Source organism: Simochromis diagramma, unplaced genomic scaffold (assembly GCF_900408965.1).
Source record: "Simochromis diagramma unplaced genomic scaffold, fSimDia1.1 OVJJ01000456.1, whole genome shotgun sequence".
NCBI lineage: Eukaryota > Metazoa > Chordata > Actinopteri > Cichliformes > Cichlidae > Simochromis > Simochromis diagramma.
Window position 1 is genome coordinate 626,744 of NW_024387186.1, and position 19,671 is coordinate 646,414.

General features: G+C 47.1%; 1 protein-coding gene across 5 annotated transcripts; it reads left to right on the forward strand.

Annotated features, from left to right (window-relative positions):
* The first annotated feature begins 259 nt into the window (after positions 1 to 259).
* dglucy (D-glutamate cyclase) lies at positions 260 to 15,837 on the forward strand. Of its 5 annotated transcripts, none has more exons than XM_040049683.1 (15): positions 260 to 494; positions 1,497 to 1,926; positions 2,598 to 2,751; positions 3,323 to 3,409; positions 3,705 to 3,858; positions 4,315 to 4,465; positions 4,782 to 4,904; positions 4,979 to 5,200; positions 5,698 to 5,815; positions 13,227 to 13,369; positions 13,484 to 13,583; positions 14,105 to 14,253; positions 14,361 to 14,480; positions 14,594 to 14,754; positions 14,938 to 15,837. In XM_040049683.1, the coding sequence occupies exons 2-15, from the start codon at positions 1,809 to 1,811 to the stop codon at positions 15,094 to 15,096; spliced, it is 1,959 nt and encodes a 652-aa protein (XP_039905617.1). In that variant the 5' UTR covers positions 260 to 494; positions 1,497 to 1,808; the 3' UTR covers positions 15,097 to 15,837. The 5 variants fall into 5 exon arrangements, with proteins under 5 accessions (XP_039905617.1, XP_039905619.1, XP_039905622.1 ...); XM_040049685.1 differs by having other exon boundaries at positions 264 to 494; positions 1,497 to 1,582; XM_040049684.1 differs by lacking the exon at positions 260 to 494 and having other exon boundaries at positions 1,497 to 1,582; positions 1,785 to 1,926.
* The last annotated feature ends 3,834 nt before the right edge of the window (positions 15,838 to 19,671 follow it).

A 19,671-nucleotide genomic window follows, 5' to 3' on the forward strand; every position in this document is an offset into this window, starting at 1 on the left:
AAATTAAAAAAGAACACAGTCAATACAACAAAACTAACAGCAAGGATATGGGGGGAGGGGGCTAGACAAAAATTCACAGTATTAACGGGGAAGAATTAAAAAAAAAGAGCACAGGTTGATACACAATAGAGGTAATGATCAAAACAGTAGCAAATGTCATCATAGATTGTGGCAAATCTGCTTGACTTCAGTTTTTTAAATGCATTTGAAATACACTTCGAATTGGGACAGCCGTCGTCGCGTGGCGGTGACGTAATCGCACTTAAAATGCGTACTTCAAGCGTGCAGACCCTGAATTGGGACAACAGGGACACAGCCAACGTCCTTGAAATCCGGGAAACTGAGGACGCAGAGGCACTGGAGTAACCTTCGTCGCCTCGCTGTGACGTAATGGGCCCTCGAAGGCTGCAGCCCCCGGACTTAGCTGTTAGCAGCTGTTAGCCTGTGGAGCTGTCATCACCGACCCCGACACTCCGCGGATAAACCATCACACCGTGAGTTTAATCACACTGTCGGAGGGACTTTAGGACCGTTAGCTTAACGGTCAGCTTTGCTCCCTCCGAGCGGAGATTTTCATATTAAAATAGAAGTTTCTATGTTTAATGTAGTGTACAGTGGGAGAAACTCGTCCAGCTGACTTCTTCAGTCTCAGCTGACTGCAGGTTTCCAACCTTATATAGACAGATCAAAGATCACTGTCATAGCCGATCAATGATCAATCACAGTTTGCATATCATTGATCATAAACTGACCTCACAGCCCGTTGTGAGTCAGGGGTGCTAGTGTCAGCCATTGAGCACAAGTTCTGTTTATAAAGTCGAAACCTGATGATGACGAAATGTTTCTCCCACTGAAAGCGTGCAGCCTTCCTGGACCCTGACCCCTTTTCAATCTTAATTGAAGATTTTAATATGTGGGTATTGACTTTTCAGGTTTAGTTTTTCCTTGTAAGATAATTCTTCATAATTAAACAAGAGGAATAATAGTGTGATGTCTTGTATTCATCATGAAGGTATAATTTGATATATAATAGTTTTGATTTTGTGCAAAGTATCGGATCAGTGTAGCCTGAACTTTACTGTCAGGTGGTCTCTGAGCCACTTCCTGTTTGCAGTGGTGATGGACAGGTGGCGTCACCTCTGCAAAGAGGTGAGTGCAGGCAGGGAGGAGAGGAGAAGGAGAGCAGTATGAGTGCCAGAGGAGGTTTAAAGGTGGCAGTGAGACCTGCTGTGATGGTTGGAGATGAGCGGGTGCGAGCAGAGCGGGTTACCCTGATGAATCCTCACCTGGCAGGTGTTCGATCCCTGCTCTCAGCTTCATCTACACCAATGTTCTGCTGTCCTGACAGTTTAGGAAGTTTCACATAAATAAGCGTCTGAATCTAAGTACACAAAGTGTTACCACAGATTATATTTCATTGGCTGTTCACCAGCGAATTAACCAATCAGACAGCTCGCCTATTCCTCAGGTTACTCATGACATTTTTTAACGTTTAGGTGAAGAAGCATGCTGTCTGCAGTGAGAGCTGCTCGGTGCGCCGTCAGATACCTCAGGGGTATCCGTACCTCTGCCATGGACACAGGTGATACACGCGCACACACACAAAAGAAAACACTGATGGAGGAGAGCAGTGAGGGAAGGAAAAAGAGTGAGTGGGGTTTAAAGTCTGGAGTGTTTCAAAGATTAACTTCATCGACTGCTGCTCGCTCAAACATTAACTGTGGTGAAGCAGATAAGAGCAGCTCATTGTTCTCTCGGGCCTTTCCCCTCCTGCTCCGTGACAGGTAAACAGGAAGCAGCTCACTGACATGCTTGTGTGTGAGATGATGAAGTCGGAACATTTAAATAATCTGAGTCCTGCTAATCTGAGGCAGTTAATCCGGCAGAAAGACCCCAGAATAAAGACCACAACAGGATTAGCCAACGGTAAGAGATCATCTGAACTGGACAGGCTTAGGACAGACTCGGGACGGCTTAGAGGTGAAATTTCTGCTGATTTGTTGGTTTAGTAAAGGAGCTGCTTTAGCGAATTAGCGTCCAGTAAGAACGTTAGCTTGTTCTAACAGTAAACATGTATACTCTCGAGTCATCCTCAGCTAGTATCCATGAGTGTTGTGGACGTGTCTCCCAGAGTGTCTGGGGGTGTATGGGGTGTCAGGTCAGGTGCATGCTGGACTCAGCCAGGCGGTGGAGGGTTTGGGGTCCTCAGGATGTGGTCCTTCTGGCTTCGCTGACTGGCAGCCTCCAGCTTCCTCTGGGCTGCTTTTCAGCCAAGGGTGAAGCAGCAGGAATGAGAAACGGCTGCTCCGAGTCTGAAAAAGGGTGGAGTGCTCGCTCCGGGTTGGCGAGGATTTTCTGCCTCCAACACGTCATGTTGACGAGTTTGAGCAGATTGATTGACAGGTTGGTGTGGAGGCTGGAGCTGGTGCGGTGCAGCGAGGGTGGAGGTGTCGACGTACTGGTTCCTGCCCTCAGCGGGAACCGGTGACCACGAGCTCTGGAAATGCCTGAAAAGGATGATGTCATCCCGCAGAGCTGCCCGGACGGTCAGGGCTTCTTGGTTTTTCTCTGTTGTAACGTGTGTGTGTGTGTTTCAGGATACCAGCAGGCTAATGTGGTCGTCCTGCCAAACCAGCTCGCCGATGACTTCCATGCCTTCTGTCGCAGTAACCCCGCCCCCCTGCCGCTCCTTTATCGCAGCCAGTCGGGAGAGACTTCCTGTCCGCCTCTGGCTCAGCACGCTGACATCAGGTAGGACTTCCTGTCCTCTCAGACGTGCTGCAGAAGGTTTACGTTTGGTTCTGTGAGCCGATGATTTTAAATCACAGACGTTTCCTGAGTCCATTCACATCGTTCTCCATGCAGCACAAAGCTCCTGCGGACTCTCAGTAACCTTTGGAGCGCTCGCCTGTGAGGCGAGAGCAGAGTTTACTCAGATAACAAGCACATCACATTATAAAATCTGCTCATTTTGAATTTGATTCAGAAAAGCTGGAACACAGAAGAAGGTGTTTGATCCTGATGTGATGAAATGATTGAACTTCTTTTCTGCAAACTGAGAGGAGCGAGCAGGAAGAGACAGACGCCAGACCAGACAGACGGTTTGGTGGATGTTTGTTTCGGACACCCCTCAGCCTGAGAGGACGGTGGCCGGGCCGGCAGGTGCTGTGACACCACGGGTGCATCGACCAGAAGCCTGAGGGCTCACAGAGTTCTTATTTTTCTGCCCTATACCCGTCTGACTCCAACGAAGGGCGGAGCTTTCAGACTGTGTCTGTTTTATTTTTCCTGATCGAGTGTTTCCTGGTTGTGTTTCCTGTAGGACGGACATCTCGCAGTACTGTGTGTATGAGGATGGTCGGCTGGTGAAAACAGTCTCCAGCCTGCAGACGTACAGTGACGCACACAGGTAATGTTGAACATGAGTCGGGGTAATCATTGAGCCTCAGCCGTGACTGCGTCCTGGTAATAACTTGCTGTTGAAATGGGCTCTGGTTAAAGCATAGCGACGTCTCCGGCAGGATCTGTCCTGAAATCTAAACGTGCTTTCAGCTTGTATCCCAGGAATTACTCTACACCAGCTGCTCCGTGCTGCTTTCACTGAAAACTCGACATTAAAGCACAAACACAAGCTGCTGCTTCCTGCCTCACCTGTTGTTTCCTGTAGCATAACAGTCAGTGATCAGCCTCCCTCTGCCTCGCAGGTCTCCACCCGGGCAGCAGGCGGAGCGTCCCGGGTCGTGGTCGGACATGGTGTGTTTCTATCTGGGCTGCAGCTTTGGCTTCGAGGGCCGACTGAAAGAAGCCGGAGTCCCCGTCAGGAACGTGGAGCAGGGCAGGAACGTCAGCATGTACAGGGTACGCTGGGCCGCGCTGGGTCGTTGACAGTGTGCTGTGCAGCTCCGGCTGAAGCACTGTGGGTGCAGTGACAGGATCAGTCAGTCGAGCAGATGTTTTGGTTGGATCATCATCAGTGATTTTATGACCAGTCGGGTTTTCTCAGTATTCATTTATGCTCTCAGGTCCAGTCGACTTCCTGAATTATTTCACGTTCACTGTGACACACTCGTGAAGTGTCCGAGGGGTAGAAGTGAAGTGGGAGTTGTCGCGCCCACCAGCAGCGCTTGTGTCATTCTGTCGCTAAACACAAGCTCGGAAATTCTCAGTGAATTCTGATGAAACTCTGCAGGAGCGTAGAGCGGGGTCATGTGACAGTGCACATTTGGCATCACGCTTCTCCACCAGCTCATCAGTGTGTGTGTGTGTGTGTGTGTGTGTGTGTGTGTGTGTGTGTGTGTGTGTGTGTGTGTGCAGACTGCAGTTCCCTGTGTTCCTGCAGGAGCGTTCAGCTGCCCTCTGGTGGTCACGATGCGTCCCGTCCCAGCCGCTCTGTTGGATGCAGCAGTGAAGGTCACTCATCTCAACCCACTGGCACATGGAGCTCCTGTACACATAGGAGATCCCGGTAGGTACACACACACACACACACACACACACACACACACACACACACACACACACACACACACACACACACACCTGCAGCTCCTCTAACAGCCAGCAGAGGCAGCAGTGAGTCAGTTTCCATGTTAAAACCTTACAGCAGAAAAAACATGTTTACAGGATGAAACACAAACTGTTTGGCTGCTAGCTTCACCTCAGCTAATCTGAACAAAACTCAGATGATGAGGCTTCAAAATGTGGTGTCGAGATGACTGTGGCCATCTTTTATATACTGTGTGTGTGTGTGTGTGTGTGTGTGTGTGTGTGTGTGTGTGTAGCTCTCCTCGGCATCCAGGACCTGTCCAGGCCGGATTATGGTGATGCGGTGGAGCTGCAGCCTGGTGATGTCACAGTCTTTTGGGCGTGTGGCGTGACCGCGATCGAGGCGATCCTCAGCAGCAGTGAGCACTCTGATTGGCTGATACTGTGCTTACATCACAGCCTGCAGAGGACCTGAACAGTTTGTCTCTTTCAGAGCCTCCGTTGGCCTTCAGCCACTCGCCCGGCTGCATGTTCCTCACCGACATTCCTGACTCACCTACTTCCACCATAACTCCGCTCACTGAGGCCAAACCCCATCCTGAGCTGACCCCCCTGTGCTTCCAGGTGTCCCAGAATCCCTTGCTGTACAGCCTGGTCTCTCAGGGGACGGCGGCGAAGATCAGACAGCTGGAGGTGATGATCGGAGAAGATCCAGGTAGAAGGCCCAGGATGCTTTTTTTAGGAGCAAATAACTGAGCTGATGATGGAGCAGGTAGAGCCTGATGAAGCTCCTCAGGTGCTTCAGCTGAGTCCATGACTAAAGTTTATTCTGCAGAAAAACAAACAGACCATAAAAAACCAACTGTGGATTCTTTAAAGTCCTCACAGTCTGCCAGTTACACCTGTGCACGGCGTCCATGGCCACGCGCACAGACATATGAAGCTCCTTTACTGTCATACGGGTGGTGCTGTTTTTTATTATTGTGCATCACAGAGGCTACTAAACCTGCAGCGTGTTTGATGAAGGGACAGTTTTTGGGTTCTTTCTGCCAGTTTACCTGCAGACTGAACTTTAGTTGTCCTTTCACCTGCAGCCAGAGCTCCTCAGGAGTTTCATGTGGTCGTCCTCCTACCTGCCCGTCTGAGCAGCACCTGTCGGGTCGCCGCTTCCTGTTCTTCTTTGTTTGAACATTTGTGTCTGTGCGTCTGCAGGTGAGCGAGGGATCAGAGCTTTATTCGTTCAGGATGAACTCCTGCGCTCCTGTCTGGCTTTATCCCATTCCTCCTCTGTTGCCATAACAACGGGCTTCCCAACACACTACATGCACAGGTACACACACACACACTGTCAGTGGTGTGTGACATTTTTAAATACGATGAAGGAATACAAGACAGTCAAAAGGAGTTTTATAGAGCTACGTGCACGGGTGAGTGATCGAGTGATACTCACACCGAAGTGCTGCAGTCAGGCTTTATTTATACACAGAAGCAGTTGCATGACATTTCCTCTTTTTCAGACTTGAGCATATCTAAAGATAGTAAAGATGTATGTGTAAATGTGTGTGTGTGTGTAGTCGCTCTCTTTCAGAGAACAGGAAAACGGCTTTTCCTGTTACCAAGGAGCCTCTTCCTCCACTCCACAATAAGAGCAGAGTTCATGTGTCTATGCGCATGTCATAACTGTGGGGGAGAGACATAAAAATATGTGAAGACTATGTGCTCCTTTAAGCTTTGCATTACATGAGTAAATAAACAGATAATATAGTGAAACGATAGAAATAATGCAAAATAATAAAATCTCATGACATTTCCCCGCTGTTTTTCATATATGTTTATGTACTTCAACAACTAGTCACTTGCGTGTGCATCTTCAACTAGTGTTGCGTGTGCATTTTCAACTAGTGTATCATTTTGTAAAAACATACATGATCAGCTTTATTAGGCATACATGGTTAATGATTAGAAGTCATCTTCTTCAAATTGCATTTCTTCTTGCTGTTCGCTTTGGGATAATGCGGCATAAGCTTGCAATCTTACAGTGAACATTCTGCTTATCATGTTTCGGATACAAGGTAGCACACATGCTGAGAATAAGCAAAGGAGTATGAGAAGTACTCCAATGAGTATTAGTCCTTTAATAAGCAATGTCTTCCATGACCCGCTGAGTAGCCAGGTCAGCCAGTTGTCTTCTGTTGCTTTTGCATAGTCTTGTTGCTGTGCATTACTCAGTTGTCGTAACTTCTCCAGGGCGGTGGTCATGGTCAAAGAGTGCACGTTGTTCGGAATATAGGTGCAACAAGTCATGTTGAATAAGACACAGAGGCCCCCTCTCTCAGCGAGAACCAAGTCCAGGGCGACCCTGTGTTGCATGACCACTATTCTGATCGCGTCGATTTCCTCATTCTGAGCCTTGTTTATCTTTGTTGAGCTGTTCAGGAAAAGTCCAAATCGATAGTCAAGTGTCTCTATCCTAAGCATGTTCTTTCCAATTCCGACCCATGGGAACAGTGTGTGCAGGACCTTCTGTCCGGTGGTCCACAATCACATCACTGCCCCAGATGGGGTCATGAGGTTGCACGTCGCCGGTGCTCCTCTTGCGTCTTGATCCTTGTGGTCCTACGGTGATTTTGAAGGTGTGGTCTGATACAAGAACAGGGGCACAGAGCCTGGTGCTGTTTGGTGGCAACATGAAGTAGACTTTCTGGCCACACGCCCAGGCTGCGCCCTGCACCCAGTATGTGCCTGTTGATGAGCCGTTGCCATGCCAGTCAGGTGCCGTCAGGATCACGGAACAGTTGTTGTTCTTCCCTAATTTCTTCAGACCCCGGGGCGTGCCTGTCAGACTGGTCTCTCCTGTGAAGTTGAAACACACTGGGTGTTGTATGTCGGGTGGCAGGACAACTGAGAATGATTTCAGTTGTTTGTGGCTAACATTCATATGCACCCAGTAGGCTGCATTGCAGGTATAGTTTATGTTTGGGTACTGTTGGGTGCAGTTTGTAATGTTATATATCAGTGACTTCACACTCTGTGGGACTATGTATTGTGTTGTATCGTGGCATGTGTTGCTGTTTTGGTCCTTTATGGATCCGCCTATTACCATCACTGGATTTCCTGGTGTTGAGCAGTTTCCGGTAATGGCCTTGTCATATATGCATAGGGCTTCGGCCTTAGTTGGGGCCTTTCCATACACTGTGGCATGAAGTGCTGTTGTAGGCATGTGTGAACAGACGTAGCAGTCTGTGACGTTGTCTTCTGCATGCACTCTGTCATGCACATATCTGTACCATGCATTGTTTAGCCACGGGTGGTTGTGCTCTTTGTCCATATCTTTCAAGTGTGAGTTGTCATATGACCATTTCTTCTGTAGGTGGTGCTGTGGGTCTTCATCTTTCCAGGTGAACATCAGTAGGCTCACTAGGAGCGCAATGCCAGCCACTATGAGGACAGATTTCTTCATGGCGACCTAGTACACCTAAACTTCTGGTGAGTGGACTACCAGCGAAGTGGAGAGGCGGGATATACCCAATCAGCCCTTCCTCCACCGGTAGATCACCTGGAAGCTAGGGGAACCGGCGTCTAAGCGTCTGGGTTGTCACTCACTTTCTTACAGTGGCTTTGATGGATCCACGACGGTCGCTCAGCAATTTTGCAAGCTGTAGGCGTGGTCAAGAGTACTTGGTATGGCCCTTCCCACCTTGGAGAGGCCCAGTTTTTTCTTTGGAGTACTTTGATCAGGATCCAGTCACCTGGTTTCAACCTGTAAGAAACTGGAGAAGAATCTGAAACTGACCTCTTTGTGTCTTTGACATATCATGCATGTTCTAATATACTCTTTTGCTGAGGCTTCAAAATTTTTTGAGTAGAATTGTTTAATTCGTTGAGTAGAATTGTTTAATTTGTATATGTAGCCTCCCCGCTGTTGACACGTGGGTTTTCCCACGGGTCACCAACGCTGCCGCTTTGTGCAAAGATTTAGGTCATGTCATGATATCGTCTTGTAATATTGCTCCGTCTTTTAACCAGGAGGATTTTTCATTTTTTGATGCTGCTTTTTGTTCGTCTTTCAAAACATCTATTGATATCAGAGGGCAGGGGGTTAATGTAAAAGCGTCTGCTTCTTTTCCTGCTGCCTCTTTTGCTGCCTTATCTGCAAAGTTATTTCCTTCAGTGATGTCTGAGTCACATAAGGCTAAATGTCTGGGCAATGTGATGACTTCCAGCAGTCTTTTCAAAAGACCACCGTGTTGTACTGGTGCGCCAGTTGATGTTATCATGCCTCTGTTCTGCCATATCTTCGCAAAAATGGTGCACTGCAGCGTAGACGTACTGGCTGTCTGTGTGTATGTTTATATCTTTGTCTTTGTATAATTCACAGGCTCTGATGACTGCTGTTAACTCTGCACTTTGGGCTGAGTGTGAAGAGGTTAATGGCCGTGCTTCAATAACTGTATCTATTGTGGTCACAGCATAAGCAACACAGTTTCGTCCAGTTTTGTCTTTGCTTGCGGAACCATCTACAAAGATGTCTACAAAGGATGTTTGTGGTGCGCTATATATGTCAGGTCGCGGTTTCGTTTCCTCATCTAGCCTGTGCAAACAGCTGTGTGCATCACCATCTGTTTCCACAGGAAGCAGAGTACTCAGATTTAGCTGGTTACACTTCTCTATAGTAATGTGTGACTGTGAAAGCAGGATACCTACATATGATAGCTGTCTTGCATGCGTTAGGTATGATAAATTTGCTTGCAGCAGTATTGACGTGACAGCATGCGGCACTTTGATGATTAAAGAATGTCCTAAAATGATATCAGCTGACTTTTTAACTGCCTCTGCTGCAGCCGCACAGGCCTGCACGCAGGTGGGTAGACCAGAGGCCACAGAGTCAAGTTTACATGAATAAAATGCCAATGGCCGCTGTCTATCCCTAAAAGCTTGTGTCAGTACAGCTTTCATGTATCCAGAGCTGCCATCCACGTGCAAGTAAAATGGCTTGTCATAGTCTGGCAATGCTAGGACAGTGCTTGTTTGCAGTGCTGATTTTAAATTTTGAAATGACTGTTCTGCTTCAGGCGTCCATGTCAACTTATCTCTCAAAGCTAGATCTTTTCCATAAATTAAGTCTTGCAGGGGTTGGACCCTGAGGGCATATTCTGGAATCCAACTTCTGCAAAAGTTGCAGAGACCAAGGAAGCTCATCATTTGTTGTTTTGTTAATGGCTTTGGAGCATCTTGTACAGCTGCTTTTCGGCTGTCTAGCAATTTCTTGCCCTGTCCTGTCAACTCATGACCTAGATATGTGACCTTTGATTGCCACAATTGCAGCTTGTGTTGTGACACTTTGTGACCTTGCTGTGCTAAGTGTAGCAACACAGTTAGGGTGTTTTCCTTGCAGTCTGCCTGCGTATTTCCGGTTACCAGAATGTCATCTACGTAAAGCAGGAACTGTCCTGGAGCGGGCAGACTGCAGGTGGACATTGAGTACTTAAGCGCTTCTGCATACAGTGTTGGACTATTTTGGAAACCTTGCGGTAAGCGTGTATATGTGTATTTTTGGTTATCAAAAGTAAAGCCAAAAAGTCCCAGTGACTCTGGGTGCAGGGGCACAGAGGAAAAAGCATTAGATAAATCAATTACTGAAAACCACTGTTCTCTGGGTGACACTTGGTTCAATATTATGTGTGGGTTTGCCACAACAGGAGGGATTTGTTCTGTAATGTCATTAATTGCTCTCAAATCATGTACGAGTCTATATTTTCCTGTGCTTGCTTTCTTTACTGGAAATATAGGCGTATTACATGTTGTTTTTGTTGTTTTTATCAGAATCCCTGCCTTTTCCATGTCTGCCATGACCGGGCGAATCCCGTCTCTTGCTTCTGCAGATAGTGGGTATTGTGGCTTCATTGGTCTGCGGTCAGAGGTTACTTTTACTTTTATTGGATCAACGTGTTTTATTAATCCTACATCTGTTGACCCACTTGACCACAAAGATTTTGGCAAGGCCTCAATCTCTGTGTCATGTACAGTGGTTAACATCAGTCACTTTTCTTCAGTTACAAGGCATGAGGTTGGAGAGGTGGTTAAATGAGTGCTGGGTTTGACATTTAAAACCCACCCCAAAGTGTACCTCATGCAGCCGGTCCTGCGGCCTTGAAGCCAACCTTCATGGGTGTCTTCTGTCTTTTCATAATGATCATCCTGCACTCGTTTTAAAATGATACCTAAATCTTTCCATTGTGTTTGAGAGGTTTTTGCTGTAGAGACATGTGGAACAGGCATTCTATTTAAATCTGTCACTCTGGGGGGTTGGATTACCGAGCATACAGCATTTCCGCTTTTTTGTAACGTAAAGGTGTTGCAAGGTTAATTTTTGTGGTCCCAGACGGTGGACCTGAGTGTCATACTCTGGGTCAGGGCCTGGTGTTTGTTTAAAACGCAGAGTATTATGTAGTTCATTATGTGGCATTGTTTCTGAGGAGCGTGGCAAATATCTTTCAGTCAATGTAATTAGCTGTTTAGAGGAAGGCAAATCCAACGTCCAATAATAGTATGGATCACCATCCTCATGACACACAAGTGTGTGTGTTTCAGAGAGCATCAGCTCTGCTCTCATGCCATTGTGTTTAAAATTAATAACAGTTGTCCATCTCACATCATACTGACTAGGATACTTCCTGTTATTAATTTTATATCATTATTAATATTATTAATAGTTAGGATCATCTTACTCAGCAAACAGATAATTTAGAATTCATCCAATCTGTACAAATTTGCTTTTTCCTACTTTTAGACTGGTCTTCTGTTTGCCTCATCTCAGATCCAACCTTCAGTCACATTCATTCTCTCTGTTGCATGTCGAACCAAGTAGTTTATTATTATATTTTATTTTGTATCCATCAAGGACTGTGGGCGAGCTGCAGTCTCACCCATTTCCAAGATGGAGACATTTATCTTTTCACGCACTTTCCTTGGCTGAACAATGACACAGCCTTAATCTACCTTATGCATCTCTCTTTTTATAGAAAAGGTTTTCATGTGAATGATTTCCTTTTATTTATTTTATACAATCTGGGCATGATCGTCATGCCAACTATATTTCATTATTTAGTTCTGTTTGGAGGGTCTCCACGTAGGACAATTTAGTTTCTTTGGATTTCTCCACCTATTTGCGCTTATTTTGGCCGGCACCTGGATGGATTTTCTCCATCCATTGCTCATCGGCAGTTAGTTCGGGCTTTGTGGATTTATTTCCCATTTTAATTTATTTGTTTTATTTTTATTTTATTAATACTGCCAACACATACACTATGAAGTTTGGTGGATACAAAGGTCGGAGGAGGTTATTGAGGCAGCCTTCTACCCTGAGCTAAACTCAGGGCGGCCCCAATTTTATGCGATGAAGCGCAACCTTTTCTCTTCCCCACCACACAATACCTCACAGGAAAACAGAAGAGTAGTACAGAGACCTAGAGTCTCTATTCAAAGGCGTACTTACTCTTTACACACATACATTACGCGCTTAAAAAAACCTGCTTTTACTCGACACTCCTTCCCTTATTAAAGTTTTTAGCGGGTGCGATCCACACAGGAAATGCAATCCCGTCTTATAGGTTACTTTCTAACCTGCCCTTGTTAAAGTGTTTAGCGGGTGCGATCCACACAGGAAGTGCAATCCCGTCTTATAGGTTACTTCCGAACCTTCGGCTCACACAGAACCTCTCCGAGTCCACACAGGACTCTACAGGTATGAGTGTCGTTGTAAAGTCGATTTATTTCAAACGCATGATGTTTATGACTGTGTTATATTCACCTTCAAAGTAGCGCTGTGTTCTTATCCGGTGTTATCGAGTCCTGTCGCCGTGAAGCCTGAGTAAACACCGGCCAGCAGACGAATTTACGACTGTGGTCTTTCCTCGTCTTCCTGGAAGCGAGCGTTTGCAGTGCAGGCGGTCACGACGTCAGGATCCGAAGACTCCGTCTGTGGACAGTTGGACTAATAATATCAGTCAACTATCCGGCTCGAAGGACCAATTAAATGTCAGTGGTGTGTGACATTTTTAAATACGATGAAGGAATACAAGACAGTCAAAAGGAGTTTTATAGAGCTACGTGCACGGGTGAGTGATCGAGTGATACTCACACCGAAGTGCTGCAGTCAGGCTTTATTTATACACAGAAGCAGTTGCATGACATTTCCTCTTTTTCAGACTTGAGCATATCTAAAGATAGTAAAGATGTATGTGTAAATGTGTGTGTGTGTGTGTGTAGTCGCTCTCTTTCAGAGAACAGGAAAACGGCTTTTCCTGTTACCAAGGAGCCTCTTCCTCCACTCCACAATAAGAGCAGAGTTCATGTGTCTATGCGCATGTCATAACTGTGGGGGAGAGACATAAAAATATGTGAAGACTATGTGCTCCTTTAAGCTTTGCATTACATGAGTAAATAAACAGATAATATAGTGAAACGATAGAAATAATGCAAAATAATAAAATCTCATGACACACACACACACACACACACACACACACACACACACACACACACACACACACACACACACACACACACAGCGCTGCTTCCTGGTTCTGTGTGACCAGGAAGTTCAACATCGGATTATATCAGACTGTAAACAAATGATGGAGGTGGCGTCAGAAGCTGCCTCCATCATTTGTTTACAGTCTGTGATGGGGAGAGGTCACGAGTAACGCAGGTGATTCTCAGTGTTTGCGTCTCCTCTTCAGCCCTCCCGATGAAACCGACGGCCCACCAGGAGCAATTGCCATGGCAACCATGCTGCTGTCTCTGGGGAAACAGGTGACCATGGTGACGGATCGCCGGGCGCTGGAGATGAACCGCGCCATCATCGATGAAGCAGTGAGGACGGGTGAGAGTTTTAATTCTGCTCTGGGATGAATTTAATTTAGAAATGTTCAGAATGAGGAAATAAAATGTGACTTTCAAAATAAAGTGCAAGAAACTGCTGTAATGTCACCCTCAGGAGTCCTGAAGGCTGCTATCCCATTGGTCACATTTGAAGACGGTGGTCCAGACGCTGCGCGGCACTTCCTGTGTCACCATGGAGACCCTAACAAGCCCAGGTGAGCTGGCGTGTGAGGCACCTTCATAGATGGGCTGGATTTGTTGGTCCAGCTGAGCTGTGCATGATGGGAAAAAGTCCAGTTTACTAGTCGCAGTCAGAGATCAGCAGCTCTCCGTCACAGACCTGCTCCACCCTCTGCAGCGAGTCCAAACACACGTGAGGACTGTCATGTGACGAGTCACCTGACTTCAAACCCCGTGAGCCCATAAAATAACGACATGCGGTGTGTGCAGCAGGAGTGCTGCTGTGACCAAAGCAAAAGGACACGTGTAACATTACGATGATGTCATCATAATGCAGAAAACCTCAAAAACAAATAAAAAGCATCTCTGAGTGTTCGGCTGAACAGAGAAAGAAGAATCTGCAGGTTTGTGAATCATCAGACCACACGTGAGCCCAAACAACAGGAAACGAGCACAGACTGTGTTCTTTAACTGTCTCATGCATACAGCCCCTTGTTATTCACACCTGCACAGGTACGGCTGCAGGTTCTAATGTGACACTGATGCTCGTTACCAGATTCGACCACCTGGTGGCGATAGAGCGCAGCGGACGCGCCGCAGATGGGAACTACTACAACATGAGAGCAGTGAACATCAAACATCTGGTGGATCCCGTGGACGACCTGTTCATCGCTGCCAAGCACATACCTGGAATCGGCACCACAGGCGGGAACCCTCCCACCATCTGATCATTACACTCTGTGATAAATCCAGCAGCCAATCACGACTCAGCCTTACAGGAGACTGAACGATTTGTGTGTCTGTGTGTGCAGGAATCGGTGATGGTGGGAACGAGCTGGGGATGGGGAAGGTGAAGGAGAAGGTGCAGAGCCTGATGCCCAAAGGCGGTCTGATCGCCTGTGAGGTTCCTGCAGACCACGCCGTCACCGCAGGTACGGCCTCTGCGAACACAGCAGCTGTCGCAGCATCATGCTGCTCACTGGTGTGAGGTCAGTTTGAACTAACCCTGTGCAATCTTCTCTGACCTCCTCCCGTGCTCCTGCAGGCGTGTCTAACTGGGGAGGCTACGCTGTGGCCTGCGGGCTCTACCTGCTCCACACCTGCCCAGCACACCTGCGCTACCTGAGGAAGGGGCTGGGACTGGAACCTGTGACCTCCACGGAGCAGCTGCAGGACTGGACCACTAACCTGCCGTCTGTGGAAAAGGTAACACACAAATGCTTAATAACTCATTAACAAGCACCAAATGTGCCCCCACAGCCTGATCTGGAGCTTCTGTGCCTGTAAATACTCACAGCAGGAAGCTAACGTGAAGCTAACGTGACTTGATTAAATAGACTGTAGTTAATGCTGGCGGACGATCTCATCTCCCTCTCTCCCTAAATCCAGGAGGAGTCCTTCCTCTCCACTCTGGTCCGGTTTGGGATCCGAAGCGGGAAAACTGGTCACCTGGCCATGGAGGTGGATGGCCTGACCTTTCACCCCACCCACTCTGACATGATCACCAGACTGCTGGAAGCGACACGAGGAGGGCGCAGCACGTTTTAATCAGAACTCTTTATTATTCCCTGATGTGATCCCAATCCTGATGCAGGGAAACACAGAGGAAGGAGGAGAGGAGTGTGAGGGTGCTTAGCTGCTGCCTGGTAACCGCTCAGCCTGCCTTTAAATGCTCACAAAGCAGAGTGACACCCCCCCCCCCCCCCGCCGCCCCCCCGCGAGATGCATCGCTGCATGTACCGTGTGAGCAGATGTACAGATTTTATTGCAGCACTCATCATCGTTGATGAGGATGATGAGGGAACATGTTTGGGTCGAGGCTGTGAAAGGCTCCGCCCATGCCCCACAAATCAGTTTGTTCTGGAAGCGCCTCAGGCCACATTAACTGTTTGTGCTCCTGCAGCTGGAAGGACGTCCACCTCGAGGTGCAGAGCTGAGGGAAGCAGCTGAAATGTGTCTCGACTGTCAGTCAAAGAGGCCACGCCCCCATTAATGCAATCTTTAAACCTTAATAATGATAATAATAATAATAATGAGTTAATACAAGTTAATCTGGTGTTACGAGGGAGAAAATTGTCTCTAGAGACCAAACAGTTTGTGCATCAGGCTGTGAGCAGGTTTCATTTTACCTGGGAGTCTATGGGACAGACTCACTGCTGCCTCTGCTGGATGCTGGGGGAACTGCAGGGTAAAATCGTCCTCTCTCTGTGTTTGTTTGTCAGTAAATGAGCTGAAGATGATTTATATGTTTTGTAGAAATGAGATATGAATAAAAGGAATCTGCTCAAACCTGGCGTTAAACAGCTTTCTTTTACCTTTTTTGATTCTTTCCTGGATGATTTGCAGATTTTCCTCCGTAGGTTGGAGTTTGTCCAAACTTGCAGGAGCTCCATCAGCCTTAAAAACACTGAGTCAGTCTTTTCTGGCTGTTATTAACATGCTAAACTGGAAACAGAGCGACGCTGAGATGTTTCTTATTCTCTGATACTCGATGAAGAGATTTAATTTGAATTCAAAGTAAGAAAAGCATTTTTGTTTGATGTTCTGCTTATCCAACGGAGGGACACGTATGACGCCCCAGAGAGCAGACATGCTGACATCTACATACCTGCTGTTTGTGAGGGGCAGCCAATCAGAAGGTTTTCTCAAAGGGGGTGGAGATGGGCGGAGCAGCCTGTTGTCTGTGTCAGCGCTGTCGTGTAATGATCCAAACCCCGTCACACCTCCATCCTACAGCTTCACGACTGAGCCGTGCTGCAGGTACACTCAGGACTAAACGTGACAGAATAGCACAGACCTTTATCAAACAGTTACTGCCTGTTTACCTCAGCGCACTGTAAGCAAAGCACTAATAAATGTGCATGAAAACAGTTTATTCAAAATAAAATCATTTCTTTTTCGCTGTTTGTTTTACTTTTCCAAATATAAAAACTACATATCAGAATTTTATTGTGTCAGATTTGCTACATCTGCAGTTTTTTCCTTAAAATGTTATTTTTCTGTTTCTTTAGGTTTTCGAGGGAAACAGAATCACTCTGATGATGTAGACAGAAACTGTCTGTTTCTAATATGATGCACGAGGCGTTCAGCGGTTAACACCTGGCGATTCACCTCTGCTTTTATTGTGTTTTTATTTTCAGGCCTGTAGGAAGTACATTTCATGTGACGCATCAGAGCAAAGCTCAGATATGATCGTTTCCACTGGAGGGGGAATGATGACCTGATTGAATGTTGGATTCTGTAAATGTGCAGAAAGCTGCAGGCGAGGCGCGCTGACGTGATTGAGTTGGAGGGGAAATGGTATCGAGGAAGGTGGAGGAGGATGGAGCGCTGCGCTGCGTGATTACAGAAGTCACCTTTAAACGCGCTCAGAGGAAAATGCCCTGCCCGGGTCACACAAGTCCGACACATCCTGGCGCCTGCATCAGAACGCCGGCAGCGCTGCGTCCTTTGGGTCCACGTGTTATTAATACTCACGTGTCCACGCCGCGGCCTGTTCGTGCTGCTGGCTCTGAAATGAAAACAACAACTGCTTCACAGGGAAAAAACAGGTCATTTTATTCTGTTGCTAGGCAACATGATGACATCACTATATCTGATGTAGGTAAAAACCTTTTGGGGCCTGTGACGTACCTGTGTGGCAGCTGTGTTTCACCTGTTGGGTAAGAACAGTTGTAATCACCACTGCGGAGGCCTCTGCAGCCGGGACGAGCACACGGGGATCTGTCCGGGCCTGCAGTGATGGTGACGGCTGAGCGGCCTCGTGGTTGTGTTTAGTGTTCGAGCAGCTGCATTTCTGCAGCCACTTGCTGAATGTGCAACTCACCACAACACAGGAGGAGAGGCGGCCCTCAAAGCCAGATAATGACGAGTGTGGTGAGGCGTTTTCAGTGGCTGCACCTGAGTCGATGCGGGCTGATGAGAAGATAAGGTAAAGAAGGAATCAGCAGAAATCAGACCTGTAAGCAAGCTGACTGACACATCTTAATGTGGTCAACAAGTGCTTTAATCAGCTTACAGAGATAAGCTTGGATCATTAATGCTCCCCAGGGAGCGCAGGAGCTGCAGATGCCTGTGAAAAGCAGGGATCCTCTTACTGTCCACGCACCGAGCAGACAAGATTTTCCATGAGAGGTCACGCCACACATCACAGAGCTGATTAGTCAGACTGCAGGCTGAAGAAAGGCTTCTTACCTGCATTCTCGCTAATGTCCAGCAGGGGGCGACTCCTCTGACGTCTGATTAGATAGAAGTCTGAGAGAAATGAGCCCAGTGGGCCGATTCCTGATGAGTTTATGGGCTCAGTCGCTGCTCTCAGGTCTGACTGAATAAAACAGGAAGTTCCCTTTGGACATGATGGTCCTGTTGGAGTCAGAATGGGGGGATTAGGGCGGGGCTAGCTTGTGATTGACAAGTCTGTCCTGTATGTGTTGAAGCAGCGATGTAGCTGTACTCACCACTCAGGTGTCAGTTTGTGTCGTCTTTATGAAGGAAGCTTTCCTGCACACTCCAATTTGTTCATGTAAATGAGTCCTCTTCACACACTGAGGTTAACTACGAAGTTCCACAGGGTTCAGTGTTAGGACCAGTTCTATAATAACAACAATAATAATAATAATACATGTTATTTATAGGCGCCATTAAGACCCTCAAGGTCACCTTACGATAGCACAAGAACAATAGCAGCAATAAAATATAATAAACATTGCAAACTAAGATTTAGACATAAGGTAAAACAAAACAAAAAACAAGCATGAAAGCATCAAAGCTGAGCAAGGTAAAAATGGACTAAGACAGTCTAAGACAGTATGCAATCCTGAATAAATGGTTTTGAGACAGGATTTAAAAGTAGAGAGTTTGTGGTCCGGAGATCTGGTGGAAGTGCATCCAAAGTCTCGGGCAGAACAACTAAAGGCTCTGAGTCCCAGGATAGTCAGGCGAGCAGGTGGAACAGACAGAACGAGGGGGCGAGTACGTATGGAGGCGATCAGATAAATATGGAGGAGCGAGGTTATGAAGCGCTTTGATAGTAAGAAGCAGGATCTGACACGGAGGTGAACTGGAAGCCAATGCAGCTGTTATATGTTCAGTGGATGTAATTCTGGAAACAATACGAGCAGCTGTATTTTGAACTAACTGCAGTTTATGGAGAGATTCATGAGGGACTAGAAGGAGCAGATTTCTCCTGTATTGGCTTCCTGTTAAATCCAGAATTCAAAATCCTGCACCCCACATACAAGGTCTTAAATAATCAGGCCCCTGTGTATTATTAAGACTGCAGAGGACATGAGCTTCATGTTTCACCAACCCAGCAGATGACAGATGACATGGAAGGATCAGTTCGCGGTCACACAGTCACGTTCATGGATAAGTGCATCCTCGAGTGCACCACAGAAGAAGAAGTCCTGCGCTCAGTCAGTCTCACAGCTGGTGAATCCTGTAAAGACGCGTCAGTGCCTCTCTTATTACCTCTGTAGCAGGAGCTGGTTTCACAGAGGCTCATATTCCCAGCTTGAGTCTGCTCCATTAGGTGGCTAGAGAGGGTCACAGGTCACAGGCAGGAAGACACGCCCTCTGACCTGTAAGGGGTAGGCCTCGACAGACACCGCTCTCGTTTTTCTGTCCTTACACTCAGATAAGATTGGTTGATCTCGGCAGCTGCTCCGTGGACCTCGGAGTATCATCGACATGTTTGGACATTAACTAAGCATCACAGCAAAGCTCAAATAAAACGCTGTGAGCAGCTGATCAGCGTGCTCGACAGCCGGTTTAAACAAACCTGTAAACAAAGACGGGTTTGAGGCCGACTTCAGCTGGATCCGTCTGAACGAAGGAGGAGCTGCATCTCACAAACAAGCCCTTTATCCTTCAAAGAGTCCATCTGCAGCTTCATCACAGCAGAACACCACCCACCTTCACATGATGAAGCAGGCCAGCACCAGGCTTTTCCTCACCTTGGACAGTGAGGACAAAGAAACCACAGAGAGGCAGGAAGGAGCTGTTATCATCACCACAGTGGGTCAGTCTCCTCATATTTAAACGTTTCTAACTGAATGTTTACTTTCAGTCAGAGACACAAAACCAACACTGTGCCAAGTCAGACCTGCTGTGGCGCCCCCTTGT